General features: G+C 30.9%; 1 protein-coding gene across 5 annotated transcripts in view; it reads right to left on the reverse strand.

Annotated features, from left to right (window-relative positions):
* LOC118187586 (CUGBP Elav-like family member 4) overlaps positions 1–21318 on the reverse strand; it is a 927242-nt gene that overhangs the window by 221144 nt on the left and 684780 nt on the right. For all 5 annotated transcript variants that reach the window (XM_085827228.1, XM_085827240.1, XM_085827235.1 and 2 more), the window contains one exon: positions 1673–1817. In XM_085827228.1, coding sequence (XP_085683354.1) covers positions 1673–1817 — 145 coding nt within the window. The remainder of the gene's footprint in view (positions 1–1672; positions 1818–21318) is intronic.

Raw genomic sequence — 21318 nt, forward strand, 5'->3', positions numbered from 1 at the left:
ACGCTGACTTCTTATATGAAGAGTACATAAGTTGTATCATTGCAAGCATCATAAATAGCGCAAATAATTTTTAAACGCGTGCAATGAGATCTTTGCGTTTTTAGGGATGAAATAGAGAACTCAGCATCAAATTGGAAACATTTTAACACTTTTAAAATTTGTCCCTTTGTTTTTTAAAACGATTTTCTGAAAGAATGAATGAAACGAAACTTTCGTTGAGATCTAGCATCACTTTTTTTCCTGTATCAGTTTGATTTTGGAGTTAAGCTCATACTAAAACATAATAAATTTTAAATATTTTATTTTGGATAAAAGTTAGCATTATTTGCAGTATAAAGTAATATACCTTTTCCTTCTTTAAATAAGTGCATTTATTTTATTTTTGCGAATTCGTAAACCTAATGCTAATTCAGACTTTGGTCATATTACTTGAAAAAAAAATTGGATAACAGGAATGTTTATCTTAATTCATCCCGCAGTGAAAATAGCAATGTTTCAAGTCTTAATGACCTTTCAAAAAAAGGTTAAAATGTATAATGTGCATTAAGAATGTGAAAAATAGTAATTGTTCAATAATAACAAATTCTGGATTATTAATTAATTAAATGCATACAAGCATATTGTCGTTGAGACCATAGTTTAAATTTATGCCTGTAAAACACATAACATGTTTTGAACCATTTTTATAAACATTTTAAAATTTAATAATTTTACGACAATTTTTCAAAAAATTCGAAATGTTGAAGAAATATCAGTGTATACTTATGCAATCATATTCCATTAAAATTAAAATTAAATATTTACAGTTGGTTGAATTAGATAAAGTGTTCGATAATTATATTAGGTATATTAATTAATTTTGAGACTATTGAACATAATTTCCTAATAAATGTTGTAATGTTTTAGATAGTATACTGAGTGGTTTTATCTGCCAGTGATAATAATGTTAGAATAAAGAGAAGTTCTAGCTGTATGGAGAAAAGAACACTTTTAGACTTATGACTGAATATTTTAGTTTTATCTGACAAATATATAGGCAAAAACTATATATATATACGAGGAAGTACGAGAGGAAAAAAAATATGGGCAAACTTTTCAAACAACTGGGGCATGTCTAACACGAATTCATGCCTCAAGTACTTTAAATTTAGGGATAAACTTCCAACATACGTTGTAAAAAAGTAGCATATAAAAACGCGCTTTTATTTATCGAACAAAACTGTTTTAATATACAAAAAGAAAAATGCGATTGAAAGTTTTTAATAGCTTGAATTTCTTAAAAATTATCAAGTGTACATTTTGTGGCCTCCAGCAAAAAGACGTTTACTTTTATAGCACTTCTAGGTTAGCTTGGAATTTAAATCAGAATGCCAAACGCTTTTAATAAGGATTTCAGTTGAAGCCGCCAAAATATCGAATTTTATACAAAGAAAATCTATGCTTTCAATTTGTACTCAGAAAAGGACTGCAGGGTTTACTCAGAGGTTGAACCGTTAACCTTCAGATCAATTCTAACTATCGTTTTGCAAAGGTTTGCAAAATGCATGTACATTTGATATCTGTATAAGTTTTGCTTCTATTCCAAAGGGATATAGAGTTTTAATTTTGTAAAAAAGACTTTACAGCCTGTCGAAAACAAGCACTTCAACTTTCAGCGAACTTAATTTCTTACCTGAGGTCGGGGTTATGGCAGGGTTGGCGAGTCCGTTGGGAACTGTTGTCATCTGAGGCAACTGCGCAATGGCAAGTGCAGCCATCGGATTCATGTAGCCTCCTTGTGCTGCAGCGGCCATGATCGCTGCTTGTTGCTGCATGAACTGGAAAAGAATATCTAGCATTAATGCTATTATATTACGTTGACCCATTTAAAAATGACAAGAATAGATATCAGTAATAAATATTATAACGTTCTATAATAAATCTGAATTCTCAAACATATGATATATGTTTGGGTATATTCGTATACATGAATGTATGAGCTATGTAAAATATATATTAAAATAAAAATATATGAAATACGTAAATGTACATAATCAAATATGAAGTAAACTAAGCGTAAAATATATATGCATTTATTTAATCATGATGTGATATTTATTTTCTTTCTATTTGGCATTGATGATTTCCTGAATATACACTGCTCAAAAAAAAAAAAAAAAAAAAAAAAGGGACAGTGCTTTATATCTCCCGTTCTACTGGGACGATTGACAAAATTCAAACTGCGTTTTCCATGTCTCGAAAGCGCGACTTAGGATATATATTAGATTTATATATAGCACTATTCTAACATAGGTATTTTGACACAAAATCGGACTTTTCTGAAAAACATATAAATTTTTTTCCATATTTCGATTCTACGACTCAAATTATGCCAGAATACCAAGTTTTGTAAAAATCGTACGAATAGTTTTTAAAATATTAGCTCTCAAAATTTTAGCTCCTCAATGTTAACTGAATTTGGTAAATATTTATTAATATATATTTTTTATTAAACTTTTATTATTTTTCCTTTCACATTTCGAAATTTAGGTTCATTCCAAATAAAATTTACCCATTTTTTGTGTTTTATTTTTTAAATTTTTATTTTTAAATAATTTTTATAAATTTTTCGAAAAAAATTTTGAATTATAACCTATAAAAGTTTTACCATCAGCTTAAAGCAGGTGTATTTTTAAGCATATCTGCAAAAAATTAGACTTTTTTATTCAAAATTTTCTAAGATATACACGAATTTACATATTTTCGCGTTTTCAAATTTGGCAGCTTTTTTGGGCGTTAATAACGCCAAATGTGGTTTATGGATATTTGTTACAGTGAATTGCCACAGCTTTTTTTAATGTTAAATTTTAAGTAAAATTTTATGGAGAATTAATTATATGAAATATTTTTCCTCAATGCGTAATAAATACTATATGAAAGCTATTTTTTTTTAAATTATAGATGATATTATTCAAATCTTTAACTATTTTTTTTAATTTCTCTGTTTCTTCCTTTTTTTAAAAAAATAAGAGTAAATTTTTGTAAGAGTAAAATTTTACCTTTGTCTAAAACTGAGAATTTTCGTTTGATGTTTATTTGAATTTTATGAAAATATTTTATGACATTAACTGCATAATTTATATCTAAACAAACTGTTGCTTCTGAAGTGGCTGAAAGAGCGGCTGATACTATCATCCATATTTTTAAAGCTCAGTATATTTTTATAGAAACGTAAGATTTAGAATAATAATTTTTATAAAAGTCAAATTATGATATAAACATACAACCCTCTAGAGACTGAATTAATGGAAGTTATGGTTATGTAGAAATGATCTGATCTGCAGCTACGTACTGGCTGGATAAGTCAGCAGGTTCTATGGACAAGTAAGAATAATTATATAAACGACACTCAACATTCTGGATTCAATTAACAACGAGGATACGATGTTTATTAAATGAATTTAAGAAGTTTTAAGACATAAAAAATCAACTCATTTTTTATCCTAAAATGTATTTTTGTGCGTAGGGTATTTTCATTATATCCTTAAAATTATAATTTAGAATGTAATTGTCAAGAACTGAATCCTAATCATCAGTAATATAATAAGTAATTATTATGGATATTAATAAATCCTTCTTATAAAGTAATTGCAAATATTTCAAAAAACTTTCTGCCTGAATGCAAATATTTTTCTATGCAAATATTTTTAATTTTATATTAATCAAGATTGCACACGATATTATTTATTTACACTTCAATTCTTACCGTCAGCTGTAGTAGAAGTTACAAATCAATTATATTTAATTAAGGAAAGACCATCTAAGTTTAGAAACAGCGTACCGTAACAGCAATGCAATTATTGGCGACGTATCTTTCATGTACTCCCGATTGGCAAGCTACATGATTTTTAATGAGTATTCGGGGTTTGCTAGTAACTTCACTTGGAAATCGCGCTTAAACTAGGTCAGTTGGTTATTTGAATATAGAAAGAACATGGGAGCTATTTGATTAAGATGCTTTCATAGAGAACCTTTGTAAAGAGAACCTAGAAAACTACAAAAACCAACCATGCAAGCCTGGGTTAAACTTCGCAACAAACAATTAGTATTTAACAATCTTCAAATGCTAGGCAAATGGTGAGGCTCCAGTTAAATCTCCAATTTAATATTTTATTTGTAAATATTCAAAATATTATTGTATTCTTAGACACAAAAAGCAGAATTTAAGTTTTGTTAACTCGTTAGTAAACTACCAAACCATAGTGCAAATGAATATTCAATTTCTTTTGCAATAATTGTATTCACTTAATATTCTTGGAATATGAGCTAAAGAAGGAAAGTTCTCGGAAGATTAAAGAAGTGTTTAAATCCAGTGATATTAGATTTGTCTTACAAGCTCAGGATCAAAACGATTCTGCAATTGCCAGAGTAGTTGACTTGTGAATGGCTGTGAATTAAGCAGATGACTTTTAATTTTACGTTTTTAATAAAACGTATTCCAAATGTTTTGTATTGCATGACAATGTATCTTTTCATTATTCAATAACCAGTCGGAGAACCGCCTGTGTTCCGAAAATAAGTATGTGTACTCAATCGTCCTGCATGTTCTTCAAATTTGTCTTCTTGTGAATTTTTTTCTTTCCCCAAAACTAAAGTTGCCTCTCAAAGGAAAGTTTTTTTGACATTGAAGAGACAAAAGGAGTATGACATCTACTTTTAGAGGCATGTCAAAAACAGATCTTTACAAGCCTTCTCTTCTATTACATGTTGTGCAGTCAGACAAAAAGTTGCATCAGCGTAAATTCGATAATCTACGAGTATTTTTATTACACTCTGATTACTTTATTAACATACAGTGACTATATACTAAATCTTTTACTTCAGCTTAAGTAATTCGGAATTTTTGACGGAACTAGGACTTAGTTTTGTTTGACAGTTTGGTTCAAGTCTCAGCTTTAAAAAATATATATATATAAATATAATCTTTTATATTAATCCTCTTAGAAAGAATGTTTTAAGAAGCTAATTTTTCTCTCGCGTTATAGATTGTATAAAAGAACATGTTCTTTAATATTATTTAGATTGTTTCAGCCGATATAAGAATCGGGTTACTCGGTGGCACAGAATAAATCCTGCTGGACTGTTTTATTTCTTTTTCATTTAGCAAAAATCTTTTAATTAAAATATTTATCCTTTGGACTTCGCTTTAAACTTTATTTATAGTTAAAATGACTAGAAAATGAAAAGCTGTCTTCAGATGAAACGCAATTTATGTAATTGATATTTTAAAAAATTGACAAGAATGCAAAATTTATGGAAGTCTAGCAATCGAAAAATCTTAATTTTCGTGTGTGAGCACTGAAAATAACTGTAGAAGGAAAGAAGAAAATTAGGGAGAAAAGTAAGCAAAAATTTACGTTGAAATTTGGCTGTCAGACATACCAAGATGTTTCAAAAAGTTGGAGGCATTTGAATATACTTTCAGGATACTTCAAAGAATTTAGGTGTTCAAAGAGAAAACACTTGAACTTGTACACCAGCAAATACCATCAATTGAGCTTGTGTTAACAGAATTCGCGTGCAGAACCTAAGGTTCAGTTCTATTTAATGTAAAACATTTATGCCTAATAAATGTACTCCCATCAGCAGCCCGAGCGGTAAGATCATTGAACACTGATACTTCAGCACTAGTTCGAATCCCGAAGAATGGATTTGGTGCATGAGCGCTTCCTTGATTTTTCTGATGTGCAATACAAATGTGAGACAGTTTAAAAAGGTCTCCAAGAAGGAATCTACCCCCTTATATAGACAGGCTTTGTGTGTTTTACCATAATACTTAAGCTGGTTAGGGTAGAATGTTTGAGGTTTAGGAGCCTCTTCGTTAAATTTATACACGATCTGGATCACATTCATTTTAGAATTGAAGTGGAAGAATAAGTAAAAATGTATTATGTGATGGGACTAAGTATTCTTAATCTCCTAACCTAAACGATTTACAATGACATTTCAATGGTAATTAAAGTTTAACATATTTGAGGTGACTATTTTTTTGCTTCTTATTGGAGATCAAGTGGAATTATACCCCCATTAAAAGGGATATAATTGTACAAGAAGTTACACAGGATTTGAACATTGTTAAAATTAATCATATTTTCATTTCTAGCAGTTGCAAGCAATGGATTGCAGAACACATTATGAAAGTTGGGTTTTGAAATTATCTTCTTCATATCCATTATATGACCTGTGGTTGACCTAAGGAAGTGCAGAGGGCACGGAAATACGCTTAATGTCCAGAAGAAGGAGTTTAATCGCATGCTTTCAAGATGAAAAATGTAATAGCAACTAGCGAAAAATTATTATATGTACTAAAATTTGGTTTCATTGCGGTGTTTTAAGACATACAATTTTTAAGAAAATAAAGAAATATGAGTCATACGCACGTACGGTACACAGCTACAGATTGTTTAAAAGCAAAATATGTTTAAAAACATATAATAATAATAATTAAAAAAAAACACCACTCTTAGATGCAGAAAATTTCCTACAGTATTATATATAAATATGGTACGTCATTAAAACCAATAATTAATTTCGTGATGTTAGCAGATTTGCACAATAACTATATGATTGTTAAACTACACTGCTGGACATTAAAATGCCTATAACAGAAAAAAAAAAGAAGCAGAATGTTATTTTTGTATGCATAAAATATAACGAAAGAAGACTCGATTAAATTTGCTGATAGTTTTGGGTATAAACCATGCACTATTTCGCTACTAGCATCCACCTCTGGTAGCGAAAATGGCTATAATCTGGTTGGGTTTCGAGTCGAACTGAGCTTCGATAACAATTATGGTACTTCATTCCACGCGGCGTCAGTTCATGTCAGAGTTTATCAATCATAGTAGCTGGTGAGTGGCGATGTGCCAGTCTGTCGGCAACCTATGATGGTTAAGTGTTCTCAGTATGTAAGAGAGATATGGAGAACGTGGTGGCCAGGGCAACAGTCGAACATCGTTTGTATCGAGGAAGGTCAAGCACGGGAAACATATCGTCGTACATTATCTTACTGAAATACAGTGTTACGCAGGCCTCGAAGATAGAGCACAGTCACGGAGCTTAACTTATTAGAAATGTAAAGGTGACTGTTCACGTTACCAGGTATGCAAAAAAGAGGTAACCGGATTATGCACCCAATGACACCCAATGCCAACCCGCCAGGCACTGGCCCGTATCATAATGATGAATGTAAGCTAGCAACACTCGTTCTACTTGATGCCTCTATACACGTATACGTCCGTTATGATGCTGTACTCAAAACCGAGATTCGTCTAAAAAGACGACGTGGTGTCACTCCTGTGGTCAAATCGCCATTCGGCGTGCCACTGTAGGCCCAACTGTCTCTGCTGCAGTTTCAAGAAAGGCTGCGCTTACGGTGGCACTGTTCGTCACATCGTGGCACTTTTCAAATGGACATTGTTGTTCTGCACACGAGACAAGCTCCTGACTGGGAGTATGGGACATAGCTGTACAGTGTCGTAAGAAAGAGAGGACCAAAAGTTGAAATCTCGTACGTTAATGGCTCGGGCCCGCTGAGATCATGTTTAGCGTTTAGTATGGCTCTCCTGGATCCATCGATTTCATATTCACCTGATAATCATGGGATTCTGACCAACAGGAGCAATAATGCCGCAGAACGATGAATCGGAGTCCCGAAAGGCCATGATTCTATCACTGTTGAACTCCCACACGTGCTAGGTAGGAACGTCTCTTACCAGCATAATTACCAGCTCCTTATACGCAGCATAACAGGACCTTTACACAAATCATCAACGTTCAAAAGCAATTATTAAATTAAAAACACGCTTTGCAGTTTTCCCATTTATACACTGTGCAAGCAGCATAACTTATACCTACTCTGAGCGCACGCACTAAAATGCTAATCATTTGTCATGTTACATCTTTCATCGAAATTTGACTTTTCTGCATGTCGCCTTCAGGGTGTAGCAATTATAATGGCATGAGTAGTATAGCATGTCTTCGTTTGCTTTGTTGTATTATTCCTGATACTGTGCAGTTTCTAACAGCATTCAATGGTTTCACCAAAAGTGCTTACGACTAGCTATAACTAATGTTTAATATCTTTTCTTTTTGGGGGAGGGGGGAGAAAACTACCAAAGAAAAATAAAAAAGAATAACCCTATTAATTATGCTTCTAGGTTTATTCTCGACAGCTGTCGGTGACAGGATTCTAAATTCAATTTTATTTGTCAGCAATAAATAGAAATATTTTTCTTTTCAGCTTACGAACAATTTTAACGTATAAGCAACATACTTGTGTTTACGAACACAGGGCAACAACGAGTCTATGTTCGTAAACACAATACTTTTGGGGATTGCTTACTATCAACTAAGAGCTCAGCAGATGAGATCGCTGAATAGTAGAAAGTTCTTTTTCTTTGGGTTCTGGTTGAATGGGATGGCTACTTAGGTTTACGTAGCTTTTCCCATGTCTAATATGAGCATAACTCAGATCTTCTTGGTCTGTTTCCCACGAAAACATCCTTAAAACAGATTACTCAAATATTTTAGGTTACTAAATAACGTTATCTCCTGCATTTTTAACTATTAAATTGTAATTTTTGAGATGGCATTGAAAATTTATGCTTCTGAATTACATAAGCAGAAAGCAATAAGTTAAAAACAATTATTTTTATTATACTGATTTTCTATAACAGTAATTACTTCATTAAAACGCAGAAAGTATTCAAAACTTCTATTATTTTCAAGAAATTAAATTAGTCTTTGTAATTAATATTTGTATCAAAATTGTAATATTATTTTTGTTTATAATTACGTAACTGAATACTTTCAGATTTTGATATATTTTTAAAAACGTTTTCTTTCAAGTCATAAAAATAAATCACAGAAAGAGGTAATTTCTGCCAAATATACTTTACAGATTTCTCAAGATTAACCCTGAAAATCAGACTTCAAATTTTATGCTGGTAGCGAAATACAACCTGGTAAATCTCCATCTTCTACATACCGAAAACAGAAGAATCAAATCAAAGCTTCAAATACAAAATTTAACTTGAGTGAATTTATTTTATCATAGTATAAAATAATAAATGTTCTCTAACTAAAATATAAAAATATGAGCCAGACAAAATCATTAAATTTGCCAGAAATTCAGAACTTCGAGTTCAATTTCAGTTTTATTATTTTTTACTGAATAAAAATATCGAAGGTTTCTGAAGAAATGTTTGAAAACCAAATATTTTATTGGAACCAATCCAAAATATCACAACCATGAGTTTAAATTATGAAAGTAATAAAACACATATACAGTGAGAAATATCAGTAGTTTTTGAAAATGAGTTTGCAATATTGAAAAATAGCAATTTGAGAGCGGCAGTAATATTACTTCCAAATCTTTTCTTTCACATTCTCATATCTTCAATTTAAATCATTCATTTTACTTTTTTACTATAGAGCAGAGCCTTTGCACCAAAATAAAATTCAGAATTTCAGTTCTAAAGAAGTAGCTGATATTTATTTGATTTATAACGCAGTTTGTAGTTGAAAACTTTATCCAATAAATTTTAATTTTGTACTGAAGATTTTAGTTGAAATTTCGAGAACAATTATTAAAATACATTATACTTGTTTGACAAAAAATAAAGAAAACACACAAAGATTATACCTTTGTTTTTTTAGTTAAACAGGTCAGGGGTTGCTTTAACAGAAATCGTGCAAACTATGCAACTTCTTTCGCATGCTAGTAGGTTAAATATTTCATGTTTTACAATATTTATCTTTTCATTATAAAGTTGAAATTAGTATCTTCGAAAATTAATGAATTTCAGAAAATGTATGCGTTTATTTTATTCACAAATAGATGAAAATTAAAAATAGATCTAAATATTTTTAATTAATAACATTTACAATGTACATAATCGTGTAATAACCTCACTTTGTTTCCTGAGAAGGACTTTAAAAAACAAAACAGCTCCATGTGATCTCAGCGCAGACATTTCCGTGATAAGCTGCATGAAAGGTGCATATCGGGTTTGTGTCGTGCAAAGAGTAAAACATGTTTTTAGACAATATATTACAGTTATAAAAATAATTGCTAAAAATTAAAAAAGAAAATCTGAAATGTTTCAGATTTTAAATTACGTCCAAAGGGAAGTTCTTTTTTAACATTTTGTGTGTTATATTTATTTATTAAATATCACGTTCTTTGCACTTAAACCATAAAATTAAGTTCAACAGCAATATCACAAAATAGTTTTAAAATGAGCATATCCTTTAGAATTTCCGATACAGAGACTCACGCGCTGGAGATAAAAAGGCTTTTTTCTGTACAACGTTGCTCGATTTGAAATCCTTGAGTTTGTTAATCAAAAATTCCTTAACGTTTTACAAAATAGGAAATCAATAATAAAACAAATTCGAAATTTCAAAATTGGTCTTCCACATGCCTATGTTCGTAGAAGAATTACATCATTCAAAATTCGATGGCTCTATGTACCGTTGTTTTATTACAATGCGAGAAATACATACATTTATGCAGATGTTTCATTATTTAATTTCTTTAAATATAACACAAGGCGATAATACTTTGTGGCAACAGTTTGAAAAGTGATTCGCCGTTTGTAGTGAATCAACGCAAAATCGCAAAGCGAAAACAAGTCCTTTAGGCTCAAAGCCTATTTGGACTAAAAATTTTTAATGAAATTATGAGTTCTTCCCTATTTTGAGGGTGGGGAAATGGCCTGCTTTGTTACAGAATTGTTTCAAATGTCAAAAGTATTCAGATTTTATCAATGTCAAATTAAAAAAAAATCCTTTTCAATAAATAATGAAATCTAATGCGGTTTCCTGGTTTCTATGCTTAAATTTGGGAAAGTTTTATACTCGTTATGAAAAAATAAAATTGGAAGAAATTTGATTCCTTTTATGGAAAAAATTGACAGAGATATTTAATTTCAGAATTTGAAATTTTTTATGTGATTTCTAACTAATTTTCTAACTTCCGAGATTGGTAAATTAAGTTAGAATAATTCGAGAATTTAGTTTAAATGGAGTGCAGAAAAATGTGTCTAATTTTAATACACCGCACAAAGAAGTCATGCAGTGTTCATATCATATTTTTTAAAACAAGAATAAGGAAATCTTTTACGTTCATCATAATCTGCTTCTGTTGCAATCATACCAATGTTTGTTACTCTTAATTACATTAACTGCTAATGACTAAGCTTAATAGTGATGATTAGTTCTGGGATTTGTTTCTTGAGAACGGAGCGGCTTTTACTGTTTTAACTTCTTGTAGCATTATTGCGAACCAGTTTCTTTTCAGAAGTCCTCCATCAAGTTTTTTGCTTTAATGTAATATATCACAAATATATTCATTTCGATTGCTTAGTCATTTCAGATATTCTGCGCCATTTTAGTAATTTCTGTGCCATTCTTTTGTACGCTTTACGAAAGTGACTTCATTAAAAATACAAGACGATTTGAAATATAGAAGAGAATTAGAGCAAACTTTAAAAGCAATTCTTTTGTATTTTTTGAGAAAAACACTATGCAGTTTCTAAAAAAATACAAGAGAATTGCTTTAAAGTTTGATTTAATTGGCTTTTAAGGGATAGCTATTTAACCTAGGCCAACCTCATTTGCATAGAATTTTCCATAATACATTGCTTAAATCTAAACTATTTTTACTTAATAGTGCTCTTAAAATATGAAAGTATCAATAAATTTTGAAGGAAAACATAGAAACTTAAACGTAAATAATAAATAAATCGGGTTTAGAACGATTTAATTCAGAATTTATTAGTTACTTGATTATAAAAAACGTGTGTGGGGGGGGGGAGGAGCACATGAGCCTAGGACGTTAGGTTTATCCATTTCGTCACTAGTAGACAAGATCAGAATTTTATGTCTTCCAGCTATCTCAAGAGCTGAAAGCTAGGCTAGATTTGGTAATTTACTACATTGTAACATTTGCAAAGGTTACAATGTAGTAAATTAACATTACTACGTTGTAATAGTAAATTAATATTTTATTACATTGTAATACGTGCAAAAGGTACACTATATAAAAGTACACTTTTTTATAAAGGTACATTTTGTAAGATTTTAGTCAACAGTTTCAGACAAGATTGGCTTTCTGTAGAAATGGTGGTCTTAGACGGATAACATTCAAAACCGATGTTTGTTTATGTTCTAAAAATTATGGTCACTTTCAGAAATGTTCTCCACATATGGGTTCTCTGTATTTGCAGTTACACACACTGAAATTCATAGCGTATTGTACCTCTAAAATAATTTTCAGACATGAAGTATGAATAGAGATTTAATTTAAAAGACAATGTTATCTTAAACGTAAGCTTATAAAGTGCCTAGAAGATTACGTATTGCAGTACTAAGTTTTTTATTTTTATTGCCTCGAGTTTCTTTTCCAGGAGTCATAATTTTTCATTGCCAGGCATGTGCATGAAATTAAGTACTATACATGCAATTTATTTTTCTACGACAATTTTATTTTATATATCTCGAATTTTCAAAAGCACATTTATGAAATCGACAACTGAATAAAGCCGTAACAAAGAGAATCAATGGACAACAGAGTCAAAAATTGCAATTATGAAGCAGATAGTTATCAGGATAAGTAACAGCAGTAAGAATGCACTTGTATTGAAATTCAAAACTATGGTTAATTTTGCTTTGTTCTTTGTACATTAGTTGGAAAAAGCGTTACATCACCGTTCATAAGCAACATGATTAATTATTCGCCGCTATATGGGGAAATGTTACAAAGTAAGGTTAACTTAGGTTATTCGAATATGGCAAAGGACACGAGGGCTATCTGCATAAGGGAAGTAATGCCTTCCTAGTGGATTTTCTAAGGAAACGTAGCACGCATTCACATGACATAGATGTTAAAGTACGAGAAATAACAATGTATGCAATCCGTTCACCTTAATCGAATTACTAAGATTCAGCGGTTTTTAAGTATTATCACACTGCAAGGTCGCCAATGGAGGAGAAAACCTTCATAGAGGATTTGAATAAAGCAAATGCTTTGTTAATTTGACCACTATAGTAAGGGTTTGAAAACTGAATGCAAATAAATTTAGATAGAAGATTTAGAAATCAGTGAATTAAGAAATGCACCCTTAATAGTTCCTTGAATCTTTTTCTGTTTTCATTTGTGTGAGTAGAACTGTTTTCAACATAAATTTTATCTATATGATAATTCCAAACATATTTTAGCATTTAGTGTAACTTTTTTTATTGATGCTTTCTGCCAGTAAACATTCTTTCTAGTTCAGATAAGTAATTTTTAAGTAAACTATGTTATACCATGATAAACAACGATACGTAGAACCATCAAATTTTGAATAACGTAATCATCTACCCGAACATGGGCATCTGGAAGCCCGCATTTTGAAATTCGAATTTGTTTTATTGTCTATTTCGTAAAACTTAAAAGAATTTTTGATTAACTAACGCAACGATTTCAAAGCAAGCACTGGCAACACTGTACCGAAAAAAAATTATCACTGGCGCGTGAGACTGTCTATAAGAAATTCTATAGATAATGCTGTTTGTAAATATTTTTGGCCTAAAGGGACACTAGCCCAAATGCTCTCGAAACGTGTATGTGTGTAAATGAAAACAACGCCCCTTTGGGCGTAATATAAAATCTGAAATCTTTCAGATTTTTATTTACTTATTTAAAGTTGAGCAAACTGCATTGTCTGGGATGTTACAATTATTTTGTTTCATTATTGTGCAGTGACTGAAATTTACTTTATGTACTATGAAGGATTTATCACTCAAAAGATGCATTAACTTAAGAAAGATACTAAGGGCTCTAAAATCTTTCCATTAAAACTTCAATGTGCATAAACGATGCGCTCCTTAGGTAGGTAAGTTTATCATTGAAATTTCTCATTATAAACTAAGTAACTGAGTAATGGTGAAACATATAGTAAACAGGAAAGAAAATTTTATTTGTTCAGAAGAATGGCGTGATTTATACGTAACTTAAATTATCTGGAAGACCACAAAGACGAGAAGAAAACGAATTCGGAAGAGGAATTTTTCTGTTAAAAATCTTACATCAAATTCCAAAGAACTCCGAATTTTCTGAGACATAACAAAAGCTTCATTTCCAGTTCTTTGTGCTCATCGTTTAATCTGCACTTTTAACACTATCAATGAAATATAAGTGCTCGTTTTTCACGTACAGAAGAACAATGTGTGGCTTTTAAAGGGTACCTCCTAGCACCGTTTATCACAAAGAATAGTTATTTTTACAAAAGCCATTGAAGTTCATGCTACGGCCGTTATTAATCAAAAAGGAAGATGTTTTAGTTTTCGTATTATACACACGTAAAGAGAGAAAGAATTAAAAAAAGGGACTACTTCTCTGGCGGCATTGATAATTTATGTTGTTTCTGACACTCCGCTATAGAGCAGGAATAAAAGTCTCTTCTGTTTATGAAATTGATGTTTAAAAAAAAGCGGATATAACCTTACGTTGCTCGCTCTTTTTTACGCTTTTGATCTTTTGTTTAATAAATAACGTCGGAGGCAATGAAAAATACACTCATTTTCGGGGGTTGCCCCTTTATTATGGAACAGCTTTTGATAAGTAACAGCTGCAAAACTCGTAGAAGATTAAAAGATTTTGAATTGGTATTTGTAATAAAGCACTTTAAAGATAGTAAACGCACTTTTAGCGTCTTTAAAATGCGGTTGAACAGAATGTATTGTTGATTGAGGAGCACCACATGGTTTAAGTAGCGGTTGTTTAGTATTGGGAAATTTGCATATAAATTATTTTTGCAATCAAAATATTGGAACGTTTAAGAGTTTCACTTCGTTTTAAATAATGAAGCTTTGCACTAACATTTTACAAACCTCTGCATGTTTTTAAATAAAAATTTTAATTTTCTTTGATTTCGATTTACTTTATTGAAATTTTGCGCTTTTAAATTACTAAATGCAAATAGAACTTTAAATGTTTATAATTTTCTTTTTATTTATCTCACAAATGTGTTAGTGCATATTAATTTGTTTGAAAGACTAAAATTTTTACCGATTTCATTTCAAATTGCCTATACATGTTTATTTACTTTATTATTCTTTCCAATTAAGCATATGTTTTGAAAATGAGTTCAGAATCTCTAATAAATAAAAATTACAATTGCAGAAATTTAGATGGAATTTTAAAAGGGATTTTAAAATGAATGCATACACAGAGTATTAATTGTTAATATAAAATTAATAAAAATTGTTTCCACCTGTTACTGTTATTGAATATTTAATTATATTAAATATTCAATATTATTGAAGTCAGAATGAGAAAAATGGGATTTAAGAAAGAATATAATGATACTCCATAATGTATGAATACAAAATTCAATTGCAGACGCCTCCAAATTAGGAAAATAGAATTTTCTAATAGGCTCGGTTAATTCTTGGATGCTGGCAATACTAGTTCAATACTGTAGTTTCGATTATGTGAACAGGGTAGCCGCATGTTTCGGTTTCGCGAATTCCTCATACGTAACGTGAATTTCGCGAATTCCTCATACGTAACTTCTAAAGTCAATTTCCTTTAGAAGATCCTTCGCGACGTCATTCCTCCTCTCAGATAGATACCTGTCGTGTACTTTTTCAAATTAACTTAAGTAGCGTAGCACAAAAGCGATTTAAATGTGGTTTAATAATTATAATAGAAATAAAAATTATTCGAGAGAAATCTTTCGATTAATTGGATATTCGAGGAAAAATCAACTAGTGTATTCGAAATCTCAGGAAAATCACCTAACATTCGCGCTTCTAAAAAGTTAGTACTTTAGTTATCATCAATACAATAAAGGCGCTAGTTTTCATAAACAGCCAAATAAGACTGATTATAAGTTTAATCGAATTAGCATAACTTACAAAAAATATAAGAAAGGGAGCTTAAAATTATACAAAGTGAAGATTCTTTAGTTTCTGAGCAAGTAAATCGATCAAATTAACACTGCATATGGGTCTCTTCCAAATACGTCTAATTTCAAATTTCACTTCTCCATCAAACATTTTCATTTCATGTTCAGGGAGCAGCGCAGGAGCAATTTCCAAAACGGTCGAGCATTTCATGATTCACGAACGAATGTAAATATGCATAAACGTAAGTTGCAATTAAAAAATCTACTCTATTTAAATTTTATGTCAGGTAACTGAGATTTTTCATTAAATGTTTTAAATGGAGGATTGATATAATGGACGCCGAGAAGAATAAGACAATTTTAAAACTTAAATTTCAGTTACTAGAAGCGTAACGTAATTGGGGCAAAGTAACTCTTTGATACCTGCTTGTGCCAATGCTGAAAATGCTGTGTAATTTGTTAGATAATTTAACTTGGCATTTAATTTTTGTAAATGATTAGCTTTTAATTTTATGTGTTTTAATTTAATTTCGTATGAATTTTATAACTTTGAATTTATTAATTGTTTTCAAGATTTTAAAAGCTAAGGATTTTACCACTAGAGTCACAGTGCAAATGCCCTAACTGTTCCTCTTAATCATTACTTCCTATTTCGAAAACCAATAAAGTAGAAACAAGGTCCTATTCCATTATTTCATGCACCATTATTCAGGCATCACGGCTGCATCACAGAGAGTAATCACTGGTAGGAGGACCACCCATCTGGAACTGAGATCCAACTACGAACTTCTTAACCGTAATAATTTTAATATACGTTATTGGACCTAGAATTACCGCTGCTTCTGTCATCAGACTTGCCCTCCAATTGATTCACATACCAGTTACGGAGTATTAAAAGAGTCCTGTATTGTTATTTTTTGTCACTACCTTCCCGTTCCGGGAGTGGATAATTTGCCAGCAAACTGCCATCCTTGGATGTGGTAACTATTTCTCAGGCTCCCTCTCCGGAGTCGAACCCTGAGTCCCCGTCACCCATTACGATCGTGGTAGGCCACAGCCAGCTGGAGATAAATTCCGGAAGGTACGGATAGGCGCGTAACCTACTATCGATAACTAATAAGGCAGACACTTGGAAGATACGACGCCGAAACGAGCCCGTGCGATCAATCCGGCTTATAGTTATAGAGTCACCACACATTACGGACACGAGGTAACATTTGTTTCGAATCACAGAAGAAACCAATATTTAATTATGGCTTCAACCGTTCGTATAACTACTTAAATCTAACTCATATTATCATCTTGTGAAATTCGATTTTCCAAAGCTGAAGTTGTGAAAAAATATTTTTAGTCAGTTACTGCAAAATTTAAAAGAGTATAGAACTCCTATTACGGTAAAAACATTATTTCTCTAAAGAACAGGTTTTTGATATTAGTTGTAAATGTTCTACTTAAATTTGTAATTGGTAATGGTTAATCTTTTATTAACTCTCAAGGAGAAAAGCTTATTATATTTAATTTCCTTCTTGAAAATGTAATTCTTAATTTAAGCTTGGTTTGGTAAAAGGAGATATTTCCCTTATTGTTTACTAATTTTAAATTTTGATTTTTATGTTACACATAATGGAGTTTAAACTTAATTGTCTTGCTACTTTTAATTTGCTTTAATATTTTCCTCTTTTTCCTGTAAAATTAACGAATCTAATTTCTGCCTCAGATGGTATTTCCGACAAATTGGTAAAAATTCTATAATTGTAATGCATTTCGTAGCTACAAAAATAGTATGTTACTAAGTGGCCCTCTCCAATCATTGTGTCTACATACCTCTTTTCATGTATGTTATTTGTGAAGTAGTTCTAAAATTGAAGAATGTTGTAATCATTAATCTAAAATTCAGTGATAGCCGATTTAATAAGAAAAATGTTTAATTAGAATATTAGAAAAATGAAAAACTTATATTTTTATATAGTGAAATATTTGATCTGTAATTGGAAACCTTAATTATCACCCGGTGTCAACTAGTCATTTGATTTCATGTTGGAAGTCCAGTAATGGGTGACCCCTAATTCATAAAAGTAATATGCTTCAATAATTTGAAATCGAAAAATGTTATTCACTAATCAGCTTTAACGAGCTGTTAAAAAAATGAACACATCTCCGTTGATACGTCAACCTGTGAAATATGTTATATTGTAAAAGTTAAATGAAGAAATTTTTGGAAACAAAGTTTTATTTAAAATTTTGAAATACGGTTGATTTCTTTGAAATACAGATGATTAACGGAATTTTTTATTTTTCAGACGAAATGAATATTTTAAGCTGCGCATGTCCTTTCCCCTGCATAATTATACTTCTTAATTGGCTTTCTCTCAGTTGTAATGCCAAGTATATCAATCTTGTCTTCCTTTTCAAAACTGTAAACCAGCTGCCACCTTTGTGCCTTCTGCAGTTCCTGTTTAAGTAAAATTTGTAAACCAAGGCCCTCAAAAGTACGAAATAAATAATGGTCTATATTTAGACAAAATTCTTCATTTAGTTATTTAGTTTTACACCAGTCATTGATTTACATTGAACCATTTATTGGACCATTTTTATTACATTGGACCATTTTTATTTCAGTCATTGATTTACATTGGTGATTATTTCTTGCTTGTTTACATGTGTTTGAAATTTATGGCATTTTATGTATGCTGTGCACAATATTCAGAATATATATAAAAAAGTTGAGATTTGCCATTTGCTCTGGTTTATTAACAGGCAACAAATACAGCAGCGCGCTTGATTAGGTTTTCGGCTGCATTCAGAACGTCTTGTATCCTGAACTTGAAAAAGTTGTTCTCATAGTATGAGTTCTTTCTTTTATTAAATATTTGCTTTAAAGCATACCCAGAAAAATATTATCGGTGTATTTTTCTTTGTAAAAGTAAATACCCTTTTTACCTTTTTTTTAAATTAATCTTAATGTATAGTCCTATAAGTTTTTCTTGCAGTGAGCTTCCGTAAAGCGGGGCATATAGCAATGTTTTTAGATATAATATTTTTGAAAGAAAGAGAAGAAAAGTCTAATGACAGTGTATTAAGGAAATTATTTTTTTCTGAATGTAAAGAAAAAAATACATATAGCTAATATTTCTTGAGCAATTTAATAAAATTATACTTATTGAATTGTGTAGGATATCAAAAAAAAAAAAAAAAAAAAAAAAAAAAACTACTTAAAATGGAGAATACTATGCCCTAAAGCAGACCTCTTTAGTGTAAATAATCTTCGAAAGAGAAAAAAATGAAAAAAGTACTGTATATATATTATAGAAGAGTGAATTTCATTTTCTAACTTAGAAAAAATAAAGTAACTTATACTGCAGAAAAAAGCAACCTATCACTTCAACAAGGCATACTGCCTAAAGTAAAGATGGCAAATAAATAAAATCGGAAGCAAAAAAGTGTAAATAAAAAAAAAGAATATTTTTTTAAGGTAAGGAAGAAACAATTCGAACGAAGAAAGCACAGCTTTCAAAAAAAGAAATAATTCCTTTAACAATGTTTTATAACTTTCATACGCCTCCAGGTAAATTTTTAATGGGATGTTTTTAATTCTAGCTTTTAATGACTGAATGCAACTGACACGGATAGTTATATTTTTTACGTGCAATAATAATTTAATTATAAATACAAAATCAAAAGGCAGAACTGATATTAAAGATATATTTACAAACTAAGAACAATGGTATTGCTCGATTATTTATAAATAATACTAGTCTACTTGAACTTTAAAATGAGTTGGGTTTGTACAAAAGTGTTGTAGCTGATGATTGGGATCTTTTCCATTAACTTTAGTGAAATGACCAGCATTCTTCATCGTGCGAATGCTCCTAAAAACAAATCTGCATTGCATTTACACTTTCATATAAACGGTCGCGATTATGTACTTACTTGTTTTCTTGATTGAATTTTGTGAAGTTAACCAGCTGTTAGCAATTACTTCACACAATACCTGTTAATTCTAAAATTGATAAGAAAATTCTATGAAATTTGGCTTCTCATGCAGATTATTTTCTTAGTTATCAGACTGTGAAAATTATGTTAAAGGAGATGCAGAGAAATTTAGGTCTAATATTCAGTATGCGTTGAACCAAAAATCCCTAGTAATTTGGACTTCAAATACTCGAAACTCCAGTTATCCAGATATTGCTTTTTGTTCTTTTGAGGTAATAAAATTAAGCTTGTATTGTCCACGTAATTCATGGAGGAATGTTTGCCAGAGCCTGAAGGAGGTTGAACTTCTACTTCCACCCAAATTCTGAGGGAGAGCACCGTGAGGTGAGGGGTCAGAGGGTCTCCCACCCCTCTCTCGTACCACTAAACCACAAGAGGACTTTCGCCTTGCCATACATTTGGAGCGTCCCATGCCGCAAAGACACTACACATTTACAAACATTCATGCCTTCTCTGGATTTCGAACCTGGACCCTTCGGGACCGCAGTAGGTTCTCCTAAACACTGTACTGTCTGGGCAGCTTTAATTACATGTTTTAACTATTTCATTGATTTAAATGCATAAAAACCTCTTATGGCGTCACTTTCTTAGACAATCACCCCCGAAAGCTATCGGTATTTCTTGAAATGTAAATAAATACTGGTGTTAAACATTATCCTCTTTTATGACAATCTACACAAAGTCTAATACTCATTCATAAGATCGTGTTGACGATACGTCTGTTTTTCCTTTACGCAAGGAATTTTTGTATTATCCCATGCAGGGTAACTGCAGCATTATATTAGCAACCGTTTCAGAGTACCTCCGACTCTGTGTGAGATTTCTTATTTTTGAATCCATATAGTAATCAGTATTTTTTTTTTACTGTATAACTGCGTTTAAAAGAGCAAGATAAATGAAAAAGAATACTTTACATACATTATACTAAATACATTTTAGTCACCAAGAAAACACAATTATCCGAATTTTCTGATTATCCGGAAAGGCTGTGATCCCAGTTATTTCACATAATTAGAGTTCTGTGATATTTAAAAATTTATAGGTAAAAAAAGTTTATACTTAAAAGTGTTAAGGAAGTTATATAAAGAAAAATGCCAACTTCAATTTTTTTTAAAACTTTTGATGTTTTTGTATTAAACAATTAGTTCATGTTTTTAGCTTTCTGCTTTTAAATTTTTTTTCCAATGATTGCATCAATGCTTCCTTTTTTTAAAGTTTGCTAATTTTATTTTTTTTTTGTTTTCTTCATTATGACACGTTGCTGAATGATTTTAATTACCTTGATGATGAAAATCAGTAACAGAACTAAAATTAATTAATCTAACTGAGAAGATTAATTATCTCGTAAAAAACTGCTTAGATAAAACTGAAAGAAGCGAAATGTTTT

The sequence above is a fragment of the Stegodyphus dumicola genome, chromosome 1 (assembly GCF_044657685.1).
Source record: "Stegodyphus dumicola isolate Sdum_Otavi_A_Nest chromosome 1, ASM4465768v1".
NCBI classification, from domain to species: Eukaryota; Metazoa; Arthropoda; class Arachnida; order Araneae; family Eresidae; genus Stegodyphus; species Stegodyphus dumicola.